At 42.5% G+C, this 27,691-nt stretch overlaps 2 protein-coding genes across 6 annotated transcripts in view; one reads left to right on the top strand and one right to left on the bottom strand.

Moving 5' to 3' along the window:
• The window catches only part of LOC126382781 (5'-AMP-activated protein kinase subunit gamma-2-like), a 34,925-nt gene extending 24,099 nt beyond the window's left edge, over positions 1-10,826 (top strand). For 4 of the 5 annotated variants that reach the window (XM_050032851.1, XM_050032849.1, XM_050032852.1 and 1 more), the window contains 10 exons: positions 1,487-1,568; positions 2,571-2,629; positions 2,716-2,761; positions 2,873-2,927; positions 3,040-3,166; positions 3,907-4,072; positions 4,162-4,199; positions 4,318-4,464; positions 4,544-4,637; positions 9,217-10,826. In XM_050032851.1, coding sequence (XP_049888808.1) covers positions 1,487-1,568; positions 2,571-2,629; positions 2,716-2,761; positions 2,873-2,927; positions 3,040-3,166; positions 3,907-4,072; positions 4,162-4,199; positions 4,318-4,464; positions 4,544-4,637; positions 9,217-9,248 — 846 coding nt within the window. In that variant the 3' untranslated portion in view covers positions 9,249-10,826. Of the gene's footprint in view, positions 1-1,486; positions 1,569-2,570; positions 2,630-2,715; positions 2,762-2,872; positions 2,928-3,039; positions 3,167-3,906; positions 4,073-4,161; positions 4,200-4,317; positions 4,465-4,543; positions 4,728-9,216 lie in introns of all 5 variants that reach the window. The other variant, XR_007569090.1, reaches the window with a different exon arrangement.
• A 7,001-nt stretch (positions 10,827-17,827) lies between these two features.
• bcl2b (BCL2 apoptosis regulator b) overlaps positions 17,828-27,691 on the bottom strand; it is a 33,184-nt gene continuing 23,320 nt past the window's right edge. The window contains exon 2 of the mRNA XM_050033169.1: positions 17,828-19,554. Coding sequence (XP_049889126.1) covers positions 19,417-19,554 — 138 coding nt within the window. The 3' untranslated portion in view covers positions 17,828-19,416. The remainder of the gene's footprint in view (positions 19,555-27,691) is intronic.

The raw sequence follows: 27,691 nt of genomic DNA, 5'->3' as shown, positions 1-27,691 counted from the left end.
GGGAGGCCTGACCTCTTTGATGTGTTGATCTTCAACCACTAAATCCAGTAAAGGTTAGAGCTAAGAGTCCTTATCTGACAGAAGTGGAAATATTAAAACCAGCGCAAAGAAATCAAGAGTTTACAAAATACATCACAGCTTAGTCCTAAGAATGTCATGGAAACAAAGAAAGGTCATCAGACAGACCAAAGATTATTTTTGATTAGAGATTAATATGTCAATCGTTTTTGTCCCTAAATTGTTCAGTCTGTAAAATGTCAATGAAATGGTCCAAGGTGGCATCTTGAAACGTCTTGTTTTGTCTGACCAACAATCCAAAACCTGAAGATATTTAAAGTTTAAATCCTTTCAAACATACAAAAGCAGCAAATCTTAACATTTAAGAAGCAAAGATCAGTAAATATTTGCCATTTTTGCTTGATTTGCCTACTGAATTGATTGATCAATTATCAGAGTTGTTGCAGACTAATAGAAGAAGTTGGGGTGTAATGGTACACAGAAGTCACAGTTGAGTTTATACCCAGGTTTAACAGTCACACTTTAGTACAGCAGGGGGAAAAAATCATAAGGATGCATTTCTTTTCATGTATTTTTGACAGACAGCTGTGCGAGTGTCAGAGACAGACACAATCCTCTTCCTGGGGACTGAGGTAGCATTTTACCTACAGGCAACTTTGGTGAATTGTTTTCATTACAGTGAACAAACACTTTCCCAAAAGGCAACACGTCACAACAGGCTATGAAACTGAAAAGCATCTCTCATGCTATGGAACTGAAAATACCAAAATATATGGAATAGAAAGTCAAATTTGGGTCCATAGAGCAGGCGCATTAGAGGCTTGGGGCCACCGAGCGTGGCTGAGTGACCAACTTCCACTGGCCAAGCAGCAGTACTCCGATAACTTGAACGAGGATAAAGGAGCTCTTTTAGACTTTCCAAATGTAATCAGACCTGAATGGATTAAAGCTTGATAGTGGAAGAAGTCATTTTGCGGGAGCTGTGACACTGCTGATTTATAGATGTTTCTTTTCCAGTGTAAGTCTATGGGAAATACTCTTTTTGGAACCAACAGCATCACGTGATGGACCCTGGAAATCGCAGTACAGCTGTTTAGCCACTACGAAAATTGGCTTCAAATCCCAGCGCACTTCGTTGTGACCTGGTTGCAGCTGACAGGAAACCTGCAGACCGGTATTCCAGCTCTGTAGTTTGATTTACGCTCGCCATAGTGTGTTTCACTCAAGGTTGCCCAAAGTTTCTGGGCAGAACTGGCATTAACGAACCTTGGTTCTGCATCACGTCCATCAATTTATATACTGTGTATTCTGCGAGAGGCTGCGTGTACCGGACTGTGTTGCCTGTACCTCGACTCCTGTACTGTGACGGTGCGGTACAAATACACAAACCACGTGTTTCAGCTCCATAAAAGATAACGTGTATAATCTAATTGGTTTTTTTTGTGTGATCTCGACTGTTGCTTGACAGGTGAAGAAAGCATTCTTTGCCTTGGTAGCCAACGGTGTGCGGGCTGCTCCACTATGGGACACAGAGAAGCAAAGCTTTGTGGGTAAGAACAGCAAAACCTGTCACACAACTAACTTTATGGCCTTTTTGTGCTGCTGTTATCACATGCTAAAATATATATTTTAGATAGTTTTCTGCAATAGTATTTAAAGAATCTTGGATATTGAACTGCCACATTTGACACAGTTTTCCTAGTTTACTGTTTTCTAGTTTTATTTCTGATATTTGTGGCTGTTCAGGTTTAAATTGAGCATGTTTAACATTGAGTTTGAAGTTTAAAAAAGTTAAAGGAGGTTGGTTAAAGTAAGAAATACACATTTTGTACATTGCAGATTTAAAGGCTAAGCTTTCAGACAAATACCACCTCCAAAGACCAGACAGTTTAGCATTTAAATGTAAATTTTGCAGGACAAACAATACTTAGATGCCTTTATTCTTCTTACTAACTCTATAGATTAGACTCTTGCATATTTTTATGACACTTCCGGGTGCAGGCTACGTATTTTGAGTCCACATTTTTAGAAAAACGACGTGATTTCTCCTGCTGTGCTTGTGCGCCATTGCTAAATGAATACAGAAGAGACGCTGTGTATTAATGCTGCAGGTTATTTCTAATTAGGTGCAATGCTGTATTGAGCAGAAGTCATTTGAGCTTTTGTTAACGATTAAAAACAGCAGTGACTCCTCTCTATTGACCAGAGCTCTGAGAGGCTGAAAATAATATTTAATAATAATAAAAAAATCACAGCGGACTCTAAAATACCCTCTGTTAGTAAGGGAGTGTCAAAAGCCAAACCAGCAGTGAATCGGCTTTGTTGTGCTGTATTTTTTTCCTGCGTAGAGTTTATTGCAAGTCAGCCTGTGATGAATAATGAATGCCAAGTCAGCGTGAGGATAAAGTGAGGGGAGGGGAGGCAGTCATTGATGTGTTGTTTGGACCACGCCTTTGTAAGCGCTGTCTCTTCTGTCCAATCGCACAATGCCTGCAGGCACAGCGCTCAATGTTTGTAGATCCAGTTTGCTTTATTGTTCGTTTTCATTGCAGGAATGCTGACAATCACAGATTTCATCATCATACTACACAGATACTATAAGTCACCGATGGTAGGTCCACTCGACAGATAATATTTGCATTAGATTTGGTCCGTTGAGGATCTCTCTGTTTACTCTGTTTATTTGTTGTGTTTCAGGTGCAAATATATGAATTGGAGGAACATAAGCTTGAGACATGGAGAGGTTAGCACCATGATTATACTGTTATGTTTCTGTAGCATGCATAATGTAGGATTTTATTACTGTTTTATAAGCAGAATAAAAAACACTTAAATATTTTACTTCTTGCTACAGAGGTTTACCTTCAAGCAACATTCAAACCTCTGGTCAACATATCACCTGATGCAAGGTACGGTTGTCTGACTATGAATAATGAATCTTTGTGTTTTTACATATATTCCTATGTGTGTGAACTGATGTCTGCACCTTGTAACTGGTCATTGTGTTTTTTTGTGTTGCAGCCTTTTTGATGCAGTGTACACCCTCATCAAAAACAAAATTCACCGCCTGCCTGTCATCGACCCCGTCACGGGGAATGCACTTTATATTCTCACACACAAGAGGATCCTCAAGTTCCTCCAGCTTTTTGTGAGTCCAACACAGTCACTGCCAGTCTGTCTGTGAGTTAGTTAGCTTGTGCAATTTAATTTATGTGATGGGTTGTTATTATTACTTGAGCTGGGAGCTTTGTCCTCGTCCCCACTTTCATTTGTCTGCTGCCCTCTAGTGGTCAATGTGGACATTTATAAAATGTGCCCTTAAAGGAATACTTCACCCTCAGACGACCACTTATATATCAATTAATCACCTCGTGTTACGTTGAATCCGTGAAGAAAGCTTTGTTTTCTCGCACCACATTTGACAACAGCAAAACTACCACTTTGCAAACTCTCACACAACTCGTGCAGTATAGTCCAAGTCTCATTTATCCAGTCGTAAGCTCAGTACTTCCCAAACAGGAAGTCCTTTCTGACAGGTAACTGAACTAAAAGTGAATATTATCCATGCTCTCTTTAAAGCCAGACTCCATTGACAAAAGTAGTAATTTTAGCTCTCCAAGCACAGGAGCTGCTGATCTACCTCTGCATCAATCGGTAGTTTGTCTGTGTTATATTGTGACTTTGGTGAATCTGAACTAACCCTTTAAGACACCAAAGTCACACAACTACACAAGCAAACTATCTGATTAAGGCAGCAGTGGACCATCAGCTCCTGTGCTCAGGGGGGTAAAATTGCTCTTTTTGTCAATGGAGTCTGGCTATTAAAAGAGCACAGTTAAGATTTACTTTTCACTCAACACTCATTGTGTGTATATTTGTGCTCTCCAGATGTGTGAAATGCCAAAGCCAGCTTTCATGAAGCAGACTCTCGGCGAGCTGGGCATTGGCTCGTACCACGACATCGCTTTCATCCACCCGAACACGCCCATCATCAAAGCTCTCAACATTTTTGTGGAGAGACGAGTGTCCGCCCTGCCTGTGGTGGACGAGTCAGGTAAGATCACAAACTTCAGTGTTGACACAGTTTAATAATATTAATGTTAAATTAAATTACTGACTGGAGTTCTTTATGTCCTGTTAAAGGCAAAGTTGTGGATATTTACTCCAAGTTTGACGTGATCGTAAGTTGACTTTTCTACAGTTTCTCTTTTTAAAGAGACAAAATACCATATAATAGTCGCTGAGCTAGTCTGTGATTTACTGTCTCACTTTCTACAATGCATTTTCATGTTTGTGTAGAACTTGGCTGCTGAGAAGACGTACAACAACCTGGACATCACAGTGACGCAGGCTCTGAAACATCGCTCCCAGTACTTCGAAGGAGTCATGAAGTGCCATAAAATGGAAACAATGGAGACCATTGTGGACAGAATAGTCAAAGCTGAAGTGAGATATTGAAAACACTGAGACATACGCTTCCATTTAGATACCCAGAAATTAATTTGTAATGTGTGTTTTCCACCAGGTGCATCGGTTGGTGGTGGTGGATGAGCGCTCCAGCATCGAGGGCATCGTCTCCCTCTCAGACATCCTCCAGGCCCTGGTGCTCAGCCCTGCAGGTATAGATGCTCAGAATCGCTAGCCCCAACTCCCCCTCTGTCCTGGACCCTGAGCTCTCTCCCCCACCCCGCCCTCTAACCCTGTCCCAGGTAGGGAAATGCACTTGTTTGGCCCCTGGCTGGTTGTCGCCTGTAGCTGGCTGCAAGGAGACATGGTGCCTGATGTCCTGGTTGTCCTGCTGGATGCTGCTGTGTGCAGCTGTGTGGTGTGGATTTTTGGGGGTAGAATGAAGACGCTGTCATCTTCTGTCAGGGCAAAAACAAAATTCATATCTTCTCTCAGCAGTGCGTTTAAATATAGTCGATATCTACCTGTAGGAAAGTTGTTTTTCATTACAAAGCAAGTATTCTTCAAGTTGGTTAAGAGGATGTTCTCAAGCAGCATTTTGAGAGTGGATTATTGTAAAATATAGTTCATTTATCTATACACGTATTCATCTGTCGGCCATATTGGAGTTTGCACCAGATACCCTAATTGAGAGAGAAGTGGTGCACTTTGTGGGGAATGAGAATGAGATTCAAACACACTTTGATGCTTTATGGATGTGAGGATAAAAGTCAAACTCAACACCCTGAACTGAGGATAAAACTGAACCGAACTTGGTGTCAAAATGAGGGAAATGTGTTGAATCAAGACCAGGAGATTCTCATATTAAACTATACCTTCATGTATTCCTAACTTAAATATCAGACAGGGTTACCATGCATCCTAGAAAACCTGGATAGCAGCTGACCAATTATCCATTCATGGAAACACGTGGAAAGTGAGAAAAGATCTGGTGTTTTCCTCGAAAATATTTTCAGCATTCTCCTATTTTGCTTTAGCTGAGAATGAATTATAAGGCTATCTATCAGCGCTCCCCAAAACGGATAACACTGCCATCTGAAATGGGCTAAGATATGTTTAGGATCGTGTTAACGTTCAATGCTATTTTATGGACGAGAAAATTTTGAATTGGCTGCTCCAGATTAAGTTGTGGAGACTCTGTGAACACACCTCTAAGTCATGTCACATACAGGTAAAATGACCTCAGAGCTTAAGCATCCGAAACTCTGATTAATGTTAGTGTCAGTGTCGAGCGTTTAGATGAGCGAGCTGCAGTCAGCATTACAGGAGGCCAATCAATCGGCCTCTTATGAACAGGCACGTTTTGAATCGGCTCTGCAGCAGTACTAATAAAGTGAAGTGCTTTACATCTGCGGATGTATTTGCATTATTCATGCATGTACAAGATGATTTAATAGATAAGTTATAGCCTTTCACCGCACGTCTTATCAATGAGACTTCCATGGAAGGACTATATTAGTGTATGGCGTGATCCCTGTCTCATACTAACTAGATCTTCACTGAAAATGTCCTGGAAAAGTGTCTCTAGGAAAGAGTGGGAAGCCTGATTTGAGTCTGTGAACTACAAGAAGACAATTACAGCAAACAACAGGGCCAGATCCATTGTTTCTACATTTAAAACCATTATAACTGGGCTTTATGAAACAAAAACAAACCAAATTCAAAACTGCACCAAAGTTTTCCACAGTGGGTTGAATCACACACGTTGGTTGTGAATGTAAACTAAGGCATAAGCTGCTTTACTTATTATAAATTCTGCTCATTTACGTTTGGCTTTTAGTAGATGTGATTGCATTTTGCCAGTAGCGAGCTCCACTTTGATGTGAACATGTCTTGTATTTATACGCTTGAAAGCAAATAACAGATGCCTGCATAATTTTGGTGCTTTCAGTGTTGGACGTTGCCGTGTGCTCAGGCTGTAACGCCGTCAGATCACTGAAGTGTTGTGGAGGAAACATGACACACAGGCGTTTAACTCTCCACTTTAAAGGATAGGTCCACTGTTTTCAGCCCAGGCTTTATTGAAATGTTTATATCCTTCCTATTTGTGTGTAACACAACCTCAGTGTTATGAAACTGACCAGTCTGCTGTAATTACTCACTGGGTCTAAACAGAGTCCAATGGGGGCGTCTTTCCAAGCTTCAAAAAGAATGATAAATCTTGTTTTTGAAAACAGGAAGCTGACTTTAGACGGACATATCTATGTTAAGCGGGCAGAATTTAGCCTACTCCTGCTTTTATTGACTTTATGCTGCTGGTTGTATCCTCATTAAAGTGGGAAGTTTTGCAAAATAAAGTCATTAAAATTTACTAGAAATATTGATTCATGAAAATTTTTTGGCAGAACGTATGAAAGTTTGTCCAGCTAGAGATTTAGTCTGGTTTTTAAAGCCTAAATGGTGTGAGGGGCTCTTTTTGCTGAGAAATATCCTGGAACAAGCAGGTTTGCCAAAAACTGGTGAGGTAGTGTTAGATAGAAGATATACTCGATTTTTAACCCTGTATTCATGTAGACAACCGGCTGCATCGTAAACAGAATTGTTCACGTACTTGTCTATGTACTGAGCGTGTTACTGGAGGAATCCACTAGAGGGCACACAAGAGAACTGAGATTATATAGACCTTCTGGATTTGCACAAGCAGCAACCTTTGAGGCTAAAAATGAAGCCAACACGGGAAGTGCAGTTCATCAAATGGCTGCTTTAGGCCGGCTCCAAAACAGAGACCATAGGCTACGCTCATGTTAAAATGCCCAACTTAACAGCAGAAATAAACATGTTTACAGTCAGAAATAAACATGTTTACAGTCTGGTTCAAAAAATGCTTTTGGTCTCTGTAACTAATACTCTCGGACAGTGTCAAATTGTTCATGCCGTCATACCTTAAAGGGAAATTTCGTTTTATTTTAACCTGTCTCCTATTGTCCTAAATTTGTTTCAAGTGACTAGTGACATAAAAATAATAGTTAGCAAGTTAGCCGTTAGCCTAGATACAGCCGGGGCGCATAGTAGCGTCAGACCTGTTAAAACGTAAGTGAACGGGCAACCTTCAAGTGCAAAGTTAGTCCACTAAACAAGCTTTTTTTCCACAAAGACCGCCTCATATCGTTAGGATAAATGTCAGAGAACATATAGAAAATGACATGTAAACGTGTTGTCTTACCTTACCGGTGTGCTGCCATGTTTGTTTACCATCTAGCTCTGGCTTCCAAAGCGCGGCCGAAATATCGCAAGAACAAGCAGCGATCTCTCAGCTTGTTTAGTGGACTAACTTTGCACTTGAAGGTTGCCCGTTCACTTACGTTTTAACAGGTCTGACGCTACTATGCGCCCCGGCTGTATCTAGGCTAACGGCTAACATGCTAACTATTATTTTTATGTCACTAGTCACTTGAAACAAATTTAGGACGATAGGAGACAGGTTGAAATAAACCGAAATTTCCCTTTAATGAAAATTCATCGGGGTATACAATATATGGCGGTATTTTCCCCACAATCTCTCGGTCTACTGTTGGGGGCCGACAGTTTACAGTCCTGTAACGTTATCCCCACCACCACCAGCTACCTGTTGCACCAGTAGAGACTGGAGACTGACCTCTGGTGGCATCTACTATGCACTACATACAATGAGTTAAGTAGAGAAAAGGAGCGCCTGTATATTTAAGGCCACTTGAGTGACAGGCTGTTTGCAAGGCATCTCTACAGTCTGTTAAGCAGATCCAACCCTTGCTCCGTCACAGCTCCACCCTCTTGTTCAAATATGGTCACCTCTGGCTCCAAAAAGAACAAGATGGCGACAGCCGAAATGCTGAAGTCAACGCTTCAAAACGGTGGTCCACAAACCAGTGGGTGACGTCCCGGTCGCGTCTGCAATATGCACATGAATGGTAGGGGCAGTGAGAAACAATCACCATTGTCATGATTTTGATGATCAGGGGATGTAACATACCATCCACAATGGCACCACTGTTGCTTTATCTGCCGTGATCTCAGAATTAACAGCATAGTAACCTCCTTGCAGATAATATGCAAGTCCCCTAAATCACTGGTTCCCAACTGATGGATCGCGGTACAAAAGTGGGTCGCGGGTAGATTCTGAATAGACCGCAACTGACTCGCAAACTTGTCAGTTTTACAAAAAACACACTTCTATTTAAAGTACAGTGAATTTCCAGCACAGCGCTTTTATTTTGAAGAGCCATTTCCTGCCATAGATTGAGTGACTAATGGACAGCTACTTGACAGAGACAGCAAAGTACCTAAGTACCAAGATGGCCAAACACAAGTATGACGCTGAATGTATTTAACTATGTGGAGCTTGAAATAATGACTAAGGACAGATCTGGAACCATTTCCCTAAATCGAGCACATTGTGACAGTGATGACTGTTATTCTCAGACTTCCCTTTCCGTTCATGTGCGTATTGCATCATGCAGATGTGTCGCGTTAATTTCTGAGGATGTGCACAACCAGCACTCGCAGGATACACAAGGCAGTCATCATGACCTGCTCCAATAATGCGCATCGTGCAAGGGCAAGTATGTGGACAACAAAAGCAGGTTGTCTGTGTGAGTGCGTCGTTATAAAGCGAGTATATCTCCGAAGTTATGTACAAATATTAATGTTGAACATGGATAAAAAGGTCAAAACAACCAATCCTGTCTACGACACGGTTATTTTATTCATGCATCTTGTCCCGATTGTTTCCTAACTCCTTCTCCTTCTCCACAGATGCCTGTAAGGAGGAGAACCTGGCTGACTGAGAGGGAGGAAGCATCAGCTGGAGTTGAGACGTGGTGGGAGTAAATAAGTTTGAATGTTGAGGTAGGGAGCGCGAGGCTGAGCAGCAGAGCCAGTCTGAAGGTCCCAGAGACGCCTGCAACTGATGCACTATAGAGGCTTGGAAACCAAAGAGCTAGACAGCTGAATGAAGTGGAGTTCCTGCACTGAGGATTGATTTTCTGAGTGTTTTATTTTTTGTTTGTTTTGAACACTGATCAGATGCACACACACAGAGTATACTGTATTTATACACACGCATAATGATCACCTGCCGGGGAGAGGTGGGGAAGTCGAGAATGGTTCTGATGAATGAGGGTTTCGGGTTGTTTTGTTACGATCATGCTGCTGTCATCAGTTGATTTTTATTCGCGTTATGTAGTCGATACTGGATGTCATCACCTCCGGGAATACTTATATTTGGTGTAGAAAGGTGAACATTCACAGATGCAAGTTATTGTTTAGTAGCAAAACTACACCTATAATGTGGCCATTTTATGACTGTTGTCGTTAAAAAACGTTCCCCAGTGCCAATATGGAGGGATTGATGCCTAAACTTTATTTGTGCCTTTTGTTCGCCCTGCCCACACAACTTAAAACTGACAATATTTGAGTCCCTCGACTTTTTATTGTCAAATGAGTGCAATTTTTTGACATTTTTTAAACAGTTAAGATAACAATGTGTAATAACTAGATGGCAAATCAATCTTCTACTTGACATTCAAAAATATTTTTCTTTATTTGGTTACATTTTCTGTAATTTAAACCCATGTCAGAAGTGTCAAGAATTTCTGCTGATTAAATCTAATTCTAAAAAGATTATCACAAATAAAATCACAATCACTTTGGCACAAAGACGCACAGTGGTCAGAGGCAAATACACCTGTACAACAACAAGGATTCTGTCAGCCAAGAGCTATGATTGAGTACTCGGTAGTCATTGTGAGTTAAAGATGCATTTTTGTTACGGTATTACAAGACCGAATTTTTTTTTTCTACATTCACTTTCAGATGTTTTGAGGCTTAGGATAATCCGCGAACATGCAAATCAACTGGGTTGTCTCAGCTGTAGCTCGACAGGACTCATCTCCATCTATGACTGTAAATAAGATTGTTTTCGGGAAACGTGTCACATAAAGCTTTATTTTTATGAATGTGTCAACATGTTTAAAGATACTGCAGTTTTAATGTTATTTTTGTAAATATATTGTGGCAATATGTTCGGTTCAAAGAGACTTTGTATCAGATCAACATGTACTGTAAATGTGCAAGCATGAGAAACTACACTTCAGCAGTATGAATGTCCTTTGTTTTACTTTTTCTATTTTTCTGGCTGCAGAAAAATAAATGGACACTGAATGTACTTTACAGCGGTGACTTCAGTTTGTTTTAACTGGTCTAAAGATGTGTTTTTATTATTTGATGTATCTTTGATGTGATATTTGTGTGAATTTACACATAACTCTGTTCTTTAGTGGGTTTGGTGAACTCGGCGCCCGCTTAGGGAAGCAGAAGCTTGATATTTCAACCATTTATTAATGACTTTTAAACATCTTTCTTGACTTTTCTGCTTGCTGGTTAATTCATTTTTACTCTCTCAATCAGAGCAACACAAGATATTTGGAGATGTTGGCTTTAAAAAAAAAATCTGATGGCCATTTTTTCACCATTTTATGACTTTTTTTTTTTGTCCAGGCAATAATTTGCAGCTCTTTAGACGGACATGTTTAACTTTATAAATTATCTACTTACATAATGTGTGAACCGGGCTAATGTGCGCTTCAACTAATCTGCAAAAATATTCATAATTTAGACGTCAATCTAATCTAATCCTGATCCAGCCTCTTTAATACATACAACTATTTTCAATCGGGATGCACAGTAATATTGGCATGTCATCAGTGTGGGCAGATAAAAGCTTTAAAAGGAAATAATAGCATCAGCCTGAATGAATATTTCTGCTAATATGGCTGATAAGATGACGCTTTAAAACACAAAAATTTAGACAGATTGAGATGGAAGGACATGTGGATATGTGGGTGAATATAGATGAGGTAGAGTTAACATGATTGTATATACTTTCGGAAGTGTAGATGGAGGACGGAAAGGTTTCCTGAAGACCTTGTTGTGGCCCACAGCCACTTGGCTCTTCACTTTTTTCCCTTTTCTGTCCATATGTACATGTATATAAAACCTGGAAAGGGGTTTATGTAAAATATCTTAAGTATTTTGTGCACTTTGATATATCCTTGTCCAAATACAAATAAAATGGAAAAAAGATTAAGCTTTTATTATGTGAGTAATTAGACGAAATAGGTCAGATTTGACCTGGTTGTGGTTGTCGTCGGGATTGTCTCAGGGAGAGCATAAGAATAAATATGGCATGTTTTAAGCGTAACCTAAGTTGAAGTACTTTTCTTATTTTGCCCAGTCCATCCATCCATCCATTTATTTTCATCCACTTATCCAGTGCTGGGTCACAGGGGCAGCAGGCTGAGCAAAGTCGTCCCTCTCCCCAGTGACACTTTCCAGCTCCTCCTGGAGGACCCCAAGGTGTTCCCAGGCCAGATGAGATACTGTATGTAATCCCTCCAGCGTGTTCTGGGTCTGCCCCGGGGCCTCCTACCAGTGGGACGTGCCCGAAACACCTCTAACGGAAGGCACCCAGGAGGATCCTGATCAGATATCCAAACCACCTCAACTGACCCCTTTCAACGCAAAGGAGCTCTACTCCGAGCTCCCTCCTGATGTCTGATCTCCTCACCCTATCACTAAGGCTGAGCCCACCCACCCCACGGAGGAAACTCATTTAGGCTGCATGTATCCCGCGATCTCGTTCTTTCGGTCACTACCCAGGACTCATGACCATAGGTGAGGGTTTGTATGTAGATGGACCTTCAGGCTCAGCTTCCTCTTCACCACGATGCTCCGGTGCAGAGCCCGCATCTCTGCAGACGCCGCACCAAACCACCGACCCATCTTAAGCTCCATTCTACCCTCACTTGTGAACAAGACCCTGAGATACTTGAACTCCCTTGCTTGAGGCAATAACTCTCCAAACCCGGAGGGGGCCATCCACTGGTTTTCGACACGGAACCATGGCCTCAGATATGGAGGTGCTGACTCTCATCCCGACCGCTTCATACTCGGCTGCAGACCGCCTCAGTGCATACTGGAGGTCACGGTGTGATGAAGTCAATAGAGCCACATCGTCTGCAAAAAGCAGAGATGCAATTCTGAGGTTCCCAAACCAGGCCCCTTCCTCCCCCGGCAGCGCCTCGAGATCCTGTTCCTGAATATCACAAACAGGATCGGTAAAAAGGGACAACCCTGGCGGAGGCCAACACTCACTGAGAATGTAGGCTTTACGCCGAGTATGCTGACACAGCTCTCACTTTGGTCATACAGGGACTGCATGGCCTGTAGCAGCGACCCCTGTACCCCGTTATCCCGCCGTACCCCCTACAAGACTCCCCGAGGGATGCAGTCGAAAGCCCTCTCCCAGTCCAAAAAACACATAGACTGTATGGGCAAACTCCCACGGTCAGAGCAGGCATAATAAATATGTTAAATCCACTACAGGAGAGACTTGATGTTCTCTGCAGTTAGGTGGAGCGGCGGTCCAGTATCATGCATCCCTAATTTTCATGATGGACTACTGTAGCAGTGTTGCAATACTTTCCTAATTTTGCATTTTATTTCACATCAACCAAACTCTAAAAAAAGAAACTCCACAAAACTCATTTGAAATCAGTGTCATGGTACGTACACTAACTTCACATTAGAGTTTAACTTTACTTTTGAAGGCTTTGAACAAATGGTCCTTTTGTGTTTACTGTTGATCACAGACACGATCTGTAGTTGGCATTTACACCACCTGCCTCCCAAGTCTTCTCTCCCCCACTGATGACCATATTCAGTGAGATTCAGACGCTTGTCTCACACTTTTTTTTGTGTCATTAGACATTTCTAAGAAGACTATCACTAACCACAGACGGCTGAACAGTCATCACCAAAGCTGTAAGCAGTTGAGCCTTCAGCCTGGAGCCTTTTCTCTTCATGGCATGCTGCCCTGAGGATATTTTAGAGCGGGGATAGGCAACCGGGTGCCAGAGAGTACCGAGAAAAGGCTGGTTTTTATTTCAGCCCAACGCTGCAGCAGCTGATGGTTCATCCTCTATATTTGAAGATGATCTGCTCGGGGGAAATCAGCTGTCATTTCCCAGAGATGAGGTGGAAGTTTGCAGACTCCCGGCACTAATGTTTTAAACCCTGCTGTGGTGTTTGAGGAGCAACCACAAGGTGACACTGCAGCACACAGTTGAGGCTGTGAAAGGCCTGAAAATCAGCTCCTACAGCTGATCCTATTTTGGTGTAATAAGTAACTCTTCTCTCATTGAATATTTACATTCCAATAAGAGATGAATGATTTCAGAGGCGTGCCTTTTTTGATCTCTTTTTAAGGAAATTGCTAGATTTCAGCAGGAAGTTTTTTAATGCAGTTAAGGTTGCCTCTAAATGAGGCAAAGGTGCCACGAGTGGATCTGATGGACTTCCAAATGAGGGGTAAAACTGGACCAGACTTACTCCAGACAATCTGCTTTGATCTCCCAATCTCCCCTGTGATATCCAGTGCTGGGAAAGCCTCCTCTACACCTTGTAGCCCTAAAGCAGAAGAGGCAGGAGGGCTTCACTATCCTCCCCCCCTTACTCCTCTTCTCACTGCCCATCTCTTTCTTACACACACACATTCACCATCCACACCCACACTGGACTCTCTTTTGAAAGTCTAGGGCTTGATTTAAAATTCCTCTTCAGAGCGTGTCATGCATTTTATATGCATGGCGAGTGGGAGAGAGAGGAGGGATTGCGTGGGGCGCCAGCCCAAATGAACTTCCCTACGCTGTTGGTCTCCTCAGGGATATATCTACACACACACACACACACACACCACCACCACCACCACCACTTTCTTTCACTCCTCTTCCCTCATTTTCTCGCACCCACTCAACTCTTTCAACATTAGTTTTACTGCATCATGCTTTTCACAAATTCCACCGAGCAGCAAGCAGTGCCGTAGCCTTTGAAGACAAGTGTGATCAGAACAGAGGCAGGGGGTGTAAAAAAAAAAAAAAAACCTGGCCGCAGGGCATTTTGGGTTTTTGCACTCGTGTTTAGCAGCGCATGGAGCAGAAGAGGGGAGGCTGACAAGTGCAGTGTTTGGGGACAGCTTTGATGTCTGATGGGGTGCGGCTGCTGTGCCTGCACGGTCCTTCAACAAGGAGACTGTCACGTTGACACAGCCAAGCTTACAGTTCACAGCTGTGGATAGATAACAGATAATCAAAAGAGCACTGTTGATACACCGCTCTCAACCTAAACCATCTCTTATTCTCTTTCTGTCTTGCTGACACGCTCAGAGACGAAGCGGAGAATCGATAAAGAAGCAGACGCAACATGAACTTGGACTGCAGCTGCTTGAGAAATCTGGTTTATTAGGAACAATATGATCCCGCTAGCTTATCGTGGATATAGCAGTAAACAACAGAAACACAATTCACTTTTTTTTCTTATAAGTGCTACAGGTTTGTGATTATAGACATAAAACAGTACAGCAACCATGGCGCCTACATTCATATATGCACAGAGAATATAAAAAATTACAGTATATTGCTGTTGAACTGTTCCTACTCCTGCTCATAAATCACCGTCTGCTTCTCTCTTACACACACATCACTGGGAATATCACACACTGTGAGCTGCTGTAATGAGAATGGGGTGGTGTATAGTGACAACTGAGACAAGGTTTAAGTCTGGCAGGTCAACATTTTACAGAAAAAGCACTGAGTTATCATCGGAGCACAAAGCTGACAAAAGTTAAGCTGATATAGTACAGTAACACGAGACAAACCCTCCACAGAGAGATCATAAAACCTCACTGAACAGACTCAGTGAGGTGAAGTGATGTGTATTCTCCTTAAAGAGAGAGTTCACCCCAAAATCAAAAATTCATACTTTATCTTTTACTTGTAGTGCTGTTTATCAATCTCGATTGTTTCTGTGTGAGCTGCTGAGTTTTGGAGATATCGGCTGTAGAGATGTCTGTCTTCTCTTCAATATAATGGAACTAGATGGCACTCGGCTTGTGGTGCTCAAAGCGCCGATAAAATATGTTTAAAAAACTCAACAGCAATGTCTCTTTCTTATCTTAGATAATCCACAGACCTTGTTGTGAGCAGTTTCATGTGGGAACTATTTTCTTTCTACCAAGCTACACCCACCAACTGAATCAGCTCACATAACATGCATCTACACATGGACGAGAGGCTTGCGCCCATGTTCAAGTGAGATGTAATCATTAATGGCGTCCTCCTCTACTGACAACACATTCTCACTCCGACCTCGTCACATATCGACATTTGGTCAAGGACCTTCCATGTCCAGACACGACGTGAAAGGTACCCTGGGTGTCTTTCAAAATACACTTCCATTTTCACCGAAATTTACCATTTCCATACAGTCTCTTTCAAAATAAACACACTACGTCAGTACAACAACGCAAATTTACGTTTTTTTTCCTCTATCGCACGTAGTTAGGTTTAGGAAAAAAGAGCAGGGTTTGGCTTTATGATCTTACAGAACATGAACGCCCACCCACCCCACTCAGACTTTCGCCACCTCAACTGTCGTTCTTGTCCCACCACGTTTACCCCTGAAGCCGCTGAGCACTGTTAAACCATAACAGCGACCGGCCGTGTATCATGTTGACGTTAAAGAACACCTTTTTTTATCAGTGTCTGACGCCACAAGTGCTAGGTGAGCTAGCAGTAGACGCTCACCATAGATGTATAATAATACCTTGATACCGGACTCCAAGATGGAGCTGATTCAGTCCAATGGAACTGATCGCCTGGTGCATATGCCAAAAAAGTTTCTAGCCTCCAGGTTTGCTTCAGCAATATGCCGCCTACTGAATATGCACAGCGAGTTCCCATTCGGCTCATAGACTTTACATTTTATTCATCCATTTTCAACCACTTATCCAAAGCTAGGTTGTAGGGGAGTATTTCAGACGCCCCTCTCCTCAGCAACACTTTCCAGCTCCTCCTGGAGGACCCCAAGGCGTTCCCAGGCCAGATGAGATATGTGATCCCTCCAGCATGTTCTGGGTCTGCCCTGAGGTGTCCTACCAGTTGGACATACCTGCAACACCTCTAACGGAAGGCACCCAGGAGGATCCTGATCAGATGCCCAAACCACCTTAACTGACCACTTTCAATGCACAGGAGCAGCGGCTCTACTCTGAGCTCCCTCCTGATGTCTGATCTCCTCACCCTATCTCTAAGGCTGAGCCCAGACACCCCACAGAGGAAACTCATTTCGGCTGCTTGTGTCCGCGACCTCATTCTTTCGGTCACTACCCAGCGCTCATGACCATAGGTGAGGGTTGGGATGTACATGGACCAGTAAATGGAAAGCTTTGCCTTCCAGCTCAGCTCCCTCTTCACCACACCGCACCAAACCACCAATCCATTACATTTTAATGATGTCACAGATTTTTAAATCACTTTTCTTGGCTTGAGTAAAATTTTACAAATATAAAACCTCCATGTAACAAAAATTCATAATTGAAAGAGTCATAATTGACCTTGTTTGCAGTTTGAGGTGTCCTGTCAACAGTTTTACAATGGTGGTCTATGGGGAAAATGCTTTTTGGTTCACATGGGATTTTTGTGCTGCAATACTGCAAGTGACCACTGGGAAAAATAAGCTGCAAGGCTAAGCAGCTTTCTTGGGGGCCTGATGTACACTTCCTTCTGCATGGTGATACAGTTGGTGGGTGGGTGGTCCTAAATATAACTGCTCACAACAAGGTCTGTGGATTATCTTGAGAAACCAGGTCATGATTTTTTGAACGAGACATTGCTTTTGATTTTTTTTTTTTTTTTGGCACTTTGAGCACCACAAGCTGAGTGCCATCTAGCTTTATTATACTGGAAAGAAATCAGACATCTCTACGGCTGATATCTTCAATATTCGACAACTCACACCAAAACTATCTAGTTTGATAAATAACACTACAGCTAAGAGGAAAAATATGTATTTTTTATTTTGGGGTGAACTGTCCCTTTAAACTACTTTTTGTTTTTTTGTTTTTTTGTTTTTTAAATTAAAGATTAATACAAGTTAACTTTGGTTTCCAGCTCTCTAGAACTATACTGTAAATCTGTGGCAGTTTAAGCTGTATAAGTAAAAGTTAAATCGACAGTATAGCAGCCTTAAGCCAATATTAATACGACACAGAAATTCACTTTTTAAAAAAAACAACATCTTTCTTGTTATAATAGCAGCCAGGAAAAAAATGTAATTACAGTGTGATTCCATAGAATAGAAAAAAAGTGAAAACAATTTATTTTTCATCAAAGTACTATTAAAAAATCTGTGATCTTGTACCTCTCAATAAATAGAAAAAAGCAACTCCTTTGCTGTAATTTGTTTTGTCCTACGCTATTCTGTTATAAATATGGTTACACATATTTATCGTGTGAAGAATCTTTCATCCATGCAACAAAGAAGATTTTTAATGACAGAGGAAAGGAAAAAAATCACTTATATTCTATAACCGACTTGCTAAGTACTGTGTACAATAAAATGTTTTGGAGCTTTTGTGAGCAAATCTTCTATCAGACTGTAACACAAGACAAACATCAATAAAACAAATCAATGACTGAATGCATTTGCAGGCTGGAGAGAGGGGACATCTCAGGTTCCAGCATACGGGACACGCTGGCTTTAGTCCTGAGCTTGAACCCTGCTGCTGCGGTATTCCACTCAGTCATCTGTAGCCAAGTGAGGTTTTCTCATTCAACAAGCGTCTTTGTCGGAGTGGATTCTAGCAGTACCGGGTCGCTGTGGGGCCTCAGCAGCTGGTGGACACATGTTGACAGGGTCAGCTCTCAGACCTGGGCGAGCCCAAACAATCTGACCACAAGTGGAGTAAGAAAGCTGGTAGAAAATAGAAAAGGTGAGTTTCAGAGCTGCTCGGTGTGAACAATGATGTTTCTTTTAGAGGGGAGTCATTTAAGCCGAGGGGTGGTCTTGTTCACATCACTTTGCTCGAGGAATGCACTCTTAAAATCTTTGTGTCGCAGGGGCCTCACTCCCTTCTTAAGATGCAAAATGCAATGCTTATTTTACTTCTACCTTGCTCTATTGTGCTGTGGTCGACATTTTTCGAAGCATGTTAATCAACGTGATTTCTATGCAACATCAGGCGTCTTCAGCGTGTTTTTCACTCATTGAAAATTTTCGTTCGCCTCCGTATCTGCAGTAAATCCACACAATTTGGAGTTTGGCGTGCTGCAAAAAATTAAAACCAACATAAAAATCAAGGAGCTCTGCTAAAGAGAGATGAGCAGAGCTCAGTCTTCCACTGGTCCTTCCTTTACATATCGAAGGCCGGGGGAAGTATAATGGTGCAGTGTGTTCAGAGTTCACTGGAGCTGTCTGAGGAGCGTTGGTTGTAGCAAGCTGTTTCCATTATACATTCTGAGCAGCTGTTCTGTGGAGGAAGTCCTTTGAAGGACGGCTGCAGGGGAAGGGGGGGTAACCAGAGTCCATAGTTCAAACGGGGTTCTTCACCCTAACAAGCAGGGGCGGGGCTGCGGCCGCTCCGGTGTGGGGCATCATTGTCCCTGCACCCCCATCATCAAGGCCTCCAAACAGAGGTCCCGCATGAGCTCTGACACATGCAACGTCTACACTAACACTCAACATTCATGCTATAACTAGTACAGAAGCAGGCAGAACAAAAAATAAAAGATGCATGCCACTGATGCCACCTCCTCACTCCTCAGCTGCACTCAGCTTAGTGTGATTACATCTAAGCTGCCTCCTTTCAAGACGTCCTTTGCTCTGTATGGGCTGTGCATCTGGTTGCTTCAGTTGTTTTGATTCGTGTCTGTTTTGACATGGAGGGGCAAGGAAGAGGGAGCTTTCTGAGAGAGGGCTTTGAAGAGAGCCAGATTCGGAAGAGTCTAAAGGTTGTCTCTGAGGGGTCAGGGGCGTCTATGAAAAGGAAAAAAAAAAAAAAAGAAGAGGCACGAGGAGAAGGATGAGGAATAAAGTCAAGCTGGTAGAAAGAGGGTTCGTTCACTTCTGTGTAAGGTACGCTCCAATGGTGAGGCTCGCTGCCCCGAGTGCAGCCAGACCGAAGACCGTCTTGATGGAGGGCCAGGAGCAACTGAAGAGGGTGTCCCTCTGTCTGTCATACAGCTCCACAAAGGCATCCTGGGAGAGAGACAGGAGGAGAAAGACATACAGTTAACTGAGCTGTCAAAGAAAGTGTGTTTACTTTTGTGTGTGGTCTTGCATCAGCTGGTTTTTTGATGGGTGGAGTCAACTAGGAACCACCATGAAGGATCAGGCTGGCATCCTTTTTGTTCCTACTGAAGACTAATATCTTTAAAGGGACAGTTCACCCCAAATCAAAAATATTTTACCTCTTATGTGTAGTGCTATTTATCAGTCACTCTATTAGAAGCTGCACCTTGTCAAAATAAATCAAAACCTATATGACTGGACCATGTGGGAATTTAATTTGAAAGGACAGACACAGGAAGTGGCCACACTCAGCGTTAATTTCCAGGGCTGGTACCTGCGGTTATTCCACAGGCTAGTTAATAACATGTCGGGCAGGAAATCCAAAGTGTGGGATCATTTTGAGAAGGTGAAGGACGAACCCAAGGTGATATGTAAACTCATCTTCATTGGTCGACTACAAACATGACGTATCATCTGAAACATGGAAGTAGCTACATGCCCATTAGCCCACAGCGTCATTAACAGGCGGCTCGCTCAGTGTGTGACGTGCACTTGTAGATAAAATATAGGCCTATATTAATGAAGGTTCATTAGTACGGTTTTGTATTTCTCTGTAATGTAGCACAGTGTTAACAATGTTACTGATACTATTCTTTCTCACACCTTCAACTCAAACCATTGTGTTGCCCCGCCCAAAATATATCATTTAATAATTGAATTAATATCGTAAACATGTGGGCGACTAGTCGACTAATGGACCTAAATGACGAATATTGGTCGACTAGAAAAAATCTTATTTGGTGGCAGCCCTATAAAATACTAATGTTTGATTTTGGGGTGAACTGTTCTTTCAAAAACATTCAACAAATATATAACTTTATTCATTTATTAGCAGTAAATAGTGCATTTTTTGGGGGACTATTTTCAGCTGCGGATTGATACACATTTGGTGCTCTTGTGAGTATTTACACCAGCAGGACAGCATGTGGCAGTGACTCAAAATAAACTAACAGTGCCCATGTTCCTTGAAATGAGGGAACACGTCATCCAGTGCAACAGAGTAACTCACTGATGTGTTTTTAATAATTCTGAACAACAATGCAGCACTACGGCACGGAGAAAATAAACATCAGTTTTTGAACACACAGCCAATACATGGTAGTATGATCAATTAATGTTTGACTGTGGTCATTTAATCGGGTTTGATGACAATAACAAAGAGGAGCCTCATCATTTTAAGGACTGGTTCACCAAATGATGTAACTCGTGAAACTTTCCGCTGGTGGGTGGTTGTTTTGGTTTCACCTTGATCTCACCAGATTTTGAGATATCCACCTTTGAGATTTGACAATGGATACTAAAGGAATTCAAACACAACATTTCTTTCCAGTAACAGTACCTCTTACATAATCCACAGAACACTGTGTCAGTATGTTGTGGTAAAAGTTGCTTCTTAAGTCATTCAGATTTTATCACATCCTTACAACAATAAACACGGACAAATACAGCTGTCCCACTGCACAACATCCTGTTAAAATGCAATAAAAGAAAATAAGCAGTTATAATACATGAACATGCTGTGGTCACCTGGCAGCAGAAATCTCAAAATCTAAAAATAAAACTGCACAACTATCTACCCAGAGGTGAGAAATTTGGGTGAACTGACCCTTTAAGATGTAAATCCCTTGGCCAGCACCAAATATGGGTGGAAATAGAGTGTTATTACACCCATGCTGCAAGCAGATCCATTACTGTTCAGCTTACAGACACACTCCTACGCACAACCTCAGACGCCCTTCATGCACAGAGACACACAACACACCCAGAAACACACACTAAACAAACATGGGAATCACCAAAAAGAACCAAACTGCACGTCAACACATTTTGGGTGTTGCTGTTTTTATTTTTTTTTAACAAGTGGACGAGCGCTTGCAGCACTGGCGCATAAATATATTAATGTGACTCAGAGGGCGCTCTGCTCTCGGCTGCTAACAGGGGCTTTAAAAAGAGGCCTGTTACAAATTCAGAGTGTGTGAGCGTATGCGAGGGTCCATGGAGCAAATACCACGGCTGCGTGTCTCCGACGAGGAAATACAGACATCTGCTCATAAGCAGTGACAGCAGGAACAGCTGGACAGGAAGTCATGGTGCTAAGCCCTTCGCTCTCCCACACACAGACACACAAGTAGATTATCTTGAACCCGAGTAGAACAGAGTGTGTTTTAGGGGGGTTTAGGAGAGGATATATCAACAGTTTCCTATTGAATATCGACTCTATTGTTATGAAGCTAGCCACATTAGTAGCAGTGTTGTAACGCTGTATTTGTGTGTCTGTTTTTAGCTGTAACGTGACCTTTCTGTGAACAATGGTGAATTGTTAAGTTTAATTCACTACAATATTACTGTGTCAGTTCCTATGGGAATCTATTATCATTCTATTTTAATCAGTCTTGATTTAACTCAATTTACCTACAGTAATTATGTTTTCTGTAATTCTAACTGGAATACACGTGTTTCGTTCGACCTTGATCTAGTAGCAGCAAAACTGGGTCATTACATTATATTACACAAGTTTCACGTTTTAACATACAGTTTCCGAATTATCAAAAGAAAAGGAGAAAAAAAGGCCCACACAGGACTAAAAAAAGGAGACATCCATTCTGAAGTGCTGCGGGGAGACAAAAGTATTTCCTGTTTCCCTCTCCTCCCTTCCCGTCCTGTCGCATTCCTGAGGCTGGGGGCCAGTCAGTGACACAGAGGAGGAAGGATCAGCAGTTTCTTCCCACTTAAAGCCCTCTGGTGTCAAAACACACTGCACTCTTAAATCAGTCTGCAATATCTTTAACCGCGTGGCATTTCCTTTGTTGCAGCTGAGCGTTTTTAATTATTATCCAGGGCAAAAACACAAGACTGAGGAGTCCACAGACGTGCCAGCAGCTCTGTGAGACTCATCTCAGCTGTGCTTTGAGCTAAATGCTAACGTCAGCATGCTAACATGCTAATTCTAGGCAGGTAATGTTTACCATTGTAACCAATTCAGTTTAGCATGTTAGCATGCTAACATGGGCCTGTTAGCACTAAAACACACAAGGCTAGTCCACACAGGCACGGCTATTTTTGAAAACAGGGTTTTTCCCTCCTTCGTTTTCAGAAAATTCCCGTCCACACACAGTTATAAGAAAATCTCTGTCCAAATAAAAAACACAATTGAAGAGCTTTCAATGGCATGTCAAACCAACCGGCGACAATACACAAAGAAGAAGATGCAAGAAGCCTGAAAAAAGCTGTCACTGGAAGGCTACCTGGGGCTCGTTTTGACGCCACTGTAGTTGTAGTTTCTTAATGAGCAATTCACACAAGAGTAAATAGTGTGACAACCAACCCCGGTCTCCCTTAACTGTACATTTATGTATGAACTTATTAAAGTCCTGTCAGCAAGGTTAGAATCTGCATCTCTGGCATTGCACAAAACGTTGCCTCATTTGTGACGCTTCACACATTCTAACATCTCAAGCCAAAAACTCTGTCTCCCTGTTTACATGTCAACACTGAAAACGTTTCTGAAAACCTTCCACGTGGACAGTGTGACGACCTCTCCCCCTTTGGTGGTTGTTCCTGTGCTGTATTTTTTCTGCTCCCCTGCAGGAGGCGGGCCAGTGTGCAGAGGTGTGGCTGAAGAATGAGCCACACCTGAATCCAGTTACCTGATTAAGCCACTGAGTCTATATAGAGGACTGGATGTCTCAGTTCCTGTCTTTCTCTGCTCCTGGCCAACAGGGTTTTTGGGCTGTTTTGTTATGTTAGTTTGAGACAGACTCATTTTTTAGTAATGTTTAAAACTGGTTAAATACATTTATTTTACTTAACCAGAATTACTTGTGTGGTCTCCCTTGTTTGTCTGAACATGGAGCCGGTTCATGACAACAGTGTTTTACAAAACATCTGACCCAACATGCAGTTTGAGGTTAATTAAAAGACCAAAATGCATAGTAAAAGCTATGTTTTCAAATACACCTGTAAACATGTGGACAGGGCCTGAGGCTGATGGGAAAGGAATTGGTTTTGTAGGATCACCATCACAACTGATCCTGAGCTAGTTATGAATGTTTGAAATACATTTTATGGCATTCATCCAATAGTTGCTGAGATATCTCACTCTAAATCACCTCGTTGTGGTGCTAAAAGAGAAGTCAGAGCATCATCATTAGGATTCATCCTCTGGCAACAATGAATATCTGGTCTAAAGTTTGTGTCCATCCATATTTTACAGGATTTCTCCTCTGGCGACCACAAGTGTCAGTAAAAAATTTCATGGCAATCAGTGAGTTTTTGAGATCCTAAGTGTTATATTGTAGGCAGCTAGACTCGCTTGAGTTTCTTGAAGACATTCCGCCTCTCATCCAAAAAGGTTCTTCAATTCTAACGGACTGGTGCGGAGTCGCAGGCTTTAGACTCTGTGTGGGTGTGAACCCTTACAGAGTCGTTAAGGTCACATGTGAGTCGTTGACCCACCTGGCACCTCGTTTGGGTTTGATGGGTCCAAATGGTGTCGTAAGCCACCTCCTGTTTAACGATGGTCGTTCCAGTTTGATGTAGATGGCTTCTTTAACGCCTCTTTCAAACCATCTATCCTCTCTGGCCAAGACGCGGACATTGCTGTCCTCGGAGGAGTGTCCCTTCTACTTTAGATGTAAATGTACAGCTGAGTCTCGACCTGAATTTGAACTCAAGCAAGTCCACTTGCCTACGATATAGCACTTATGATTACCATGACCTGGATGACTGAGAATCTTCACAGACATCAGTTTTTTCCACTGGGGATTTCCACCGGCTGCGCAGGCTAACCTCCAGTTTAGCCCTCTGCTAACATGGATGGGGATAAAAATGATTTAATGGTGTGGCTCTTGTTAACTTTCCAAATGTTACTGGACCTAATGGATCAAATTCTGATAGTGGAACAAATCATTTTGTGGGGTTTGTGATGCTCAAAAGAATGTTTCCACTGATTTACAGATGTCCCTTTCACTATGAAAGTCAATGGGAAATTTTGGGGTGTAAAAGCTTCATGTGACAGACCCAGACGTTGTAATGCCACGCTTTGGCCACTATGTCAAATTGGCTTCAAAGCCCAGCACACTTCCTGAGGGCTTCACCAACAGACATTGCCATTTCTAAGCCATGCCGCTAGCGTGGCTAAAAATGGAGAGCAAATGTCATACGGCTTTATTCTAGAGAACTGTGAACAAGCCCTGTCTGTCGGTGATGACACCCTCCCTCCCTCCTTCTCTCCAGGATTCAGGTATTAATTAGAGAACAAGCTCTTCAGTCAGACCTCCAGCTGAGGGGAATGTGTTAGCTGGCATAAACACTGCCTCTGTGTTTTTTTCCTTTCCACCTACTCCAGGAAAATAACAGCTTACTGAGGCAACAACACAAACCAGCCACCGGGTCCAGCAGCAAGTGCATGTGACTGACCGCTAGTGAGGCTCTGCAAAATGGCAAACTCATGATGCGTGTCCTCAATACGTCCCAGACGGTCGGCATAGATTATCTCCTATTTAAGTCTGAAACAAAAGCGGGCCAATTACGGTAAGAGGTTCATAAGAGCGGTGATGGATGTTTAAAAGAATCCCACAAGGACATGGACAGTAATAACTCGAGACTGACCCAGGGGAGAGCTGGGTAGAGATAGAGGAGGGGGGGGGGGGGGTGTCAGGTGGATATCATGAGACTGAGGCATGCTCCTGGAACTTTTTCACCCACACGTTAGCGAGCAGTGTTGCTGCAACCATGTGAGTGGTGTGAAAAACAAACCTTGGCACTTTCTTTTTTTTCTTTCTCTCAAAACTCTTTCTTTTTCTGTATTAGCTGTCATTACAAAAAAACCCTGAGCCTTTGAAGGAAATAATAATAAGCAGCTGGCAAAGAAGGGCACAGAAAGTTTGCAGGGACAGGAAAGGACAAAACATCTGCATTCATCACATCAACAAAAGACTCTATAATCCTCAAAAACTCATCTCACTGCCCTGCAGCAAACCATCTGCCACCGACAGCAGGTGTGCATCTGGGACATAAAGTCCAGGCTGCAGCTCTCCACAGTATTCATTTTTTGGATCAATGGCTTTATAAAGGTCACAGCCGCCCTACAGAAGCCAAGAATCCAATGGGAAAATGCCTGGCCAGGTTTACACACTCCCTTTCCTTCGTTTTTACTGCACACAATGAATCCCTCAGAGAGACGCATGCAGAGCAAAGGAGTCAGACTTGAGAGGATCCTATCGTCAGCCATCGGGTGGCAACTTGGTGCCTGAGTGTCATGGTTACCCCGACTGGAAGCTTCACACATGATTTGCTTTTCCCACCAGCGGGAGAGCGCCTGTCCTCGACCTCTGATTTGTTTTTCACATGATTTAGACCTCTGGGTTTTTGCTCAGTCTTTCTCATGAACACAAAGGGATTGTATTTTGCACTGTTGTTCCTCGGATGGCCTTCCACTATCTTAAAGGGTAACAGGAAATGCCAAATATTTACCAGATCCTTTGGGTATCCCCCTGCTTTTGGGAATGATTGCTCAACTTGTGTGGAAGATAATGAGTCATCTTGTGCGCTTGGCTTGCTCCGTTAAAAACCCCAAGCAGCGCTTTGCCAAAACAGAAAAATGATTAGGCAGTCATCTCTGTTTTGGGACGTTTCTGTGGGTAATTGCGGGCAGACAGACTAAGAGAAAGGGATGTGGGTTAAAGTTCAACTTGTAATTAAAGTGCCTGTTGTGGCTTCGCTGCTATATTCACCTCTGAACCGAGCTTCTCCCCACGCTCTGTTTATTTCCTAAGCATTCACATAGTAACGTACTTATAATATTGCATACGCTGCTGCTGCCGCCCCTCTTTGATTTTCTAATGAGCCTCTTGCAGACTTCTCCGCAGCTAATTAAAGTCAAACAAAACTCCCATTTCAGGAGCCAAGGGAGAGTAATGGGAGATAAAAAAAAATGCAAGGAAGGCATTAATGTCCTTTGTAATTGATCTGTTTTGATCCAAATATACTCTAATATCTCTCTCTTTTATGTGTGTATATAATTATTTCATGTATGAATGCATACATGCTTGCAGTGCATGTACACACACACACACACACACACACACACACACAAACCCTCATCTCCAGACACAATAGGTGACAGGACAGCAACCTCTCGTCTGGCAGCAAGGTCAGGTTCGATCAAGTCTCCGGAGTGTCATCCATCGACTGGTCCGGCAAAAATGAGATGACGGAGGAGTTTGTTGCAATACTCATTACCCAGTAAATCCCCCTGTGTCAGCACCGTCAAACAGCTTGGAGCTGAGGACGCTGAGCCCTTCGCTGCACTGTGACAATACTGCAATACTTGGAAACAACAAGCTCACAGCCAAGTGATGATGACAAACCGGGTGGAAAGCTGTACAAATGTGGAAAATACGCCCAATCACTGCACAAACCTTTAGTGGGTCAGACAAGCAAAACAATACTGTGTGTTGAAATGTGGGAATAGCATCCTTGGTTTAAAATACACAGTCTATTAATCTTGTCATCGAAGGTTTGACATTTTGGGGAATATGCTCATTCACTGTCTGGCAGAGTTTAACGAGAAGACTGATACCACTCTCATGTTTGTATGTTCAGTGTGAAGCGACTGTCCTCTCTATACACTTAGCTTAGCACAAAGAATAGAAACAGAGAGAAACAGCTAGCGTGACTCTATCCGCAGGTAAAAATATCCTTCAACTAGCACCTCTGAATCTCACTAATTAACAGTTACATATTGTGTGTTTGTCAGGCTAGCTGAGACTCCAAGAAGTTACTGGTTCCAGTCGAGAAATGGTGCGGCACATATCCTGTAAATGGTGTACTGTCATTTTTGCACCTCTTGTTTTTGCACAGATTAAATGAACATGATATATATGTACATATGCTAATTAGTCAGCTACAGAGGTGCTGCTAGGCGGTTCTGTTATCTCTGGACACAGCTAAGCTATCTGTTACCTCTTCCCAGCCTTTATGCCAAGACACGCCAGCCAGCTGCTGGCTGTAGACACAGACTGTATAAAAATAATGGACTTAG

Source organism: Epinephelus moara, chromosome 21 (assembly GCF_006386435.1).
Source record: "Epinephelus moara isolate mb chromosome 21, YSFRI_EMoa_1.0, whole genome shotgun sequence".
In the NCBI taxonomy this organism is placed as follows: domain Eukaryota; kingdom Metazoa; phylum Chordata; class Actinopteri; order Perciformes; family Serranidae; genus Epinephelus; species Epinephelus moara.
The sequence above is the reverse complement of the archived record's forward strand: the minus strand, read 5'-3'. Positions and strand labels throughout refer to the sequence as shown.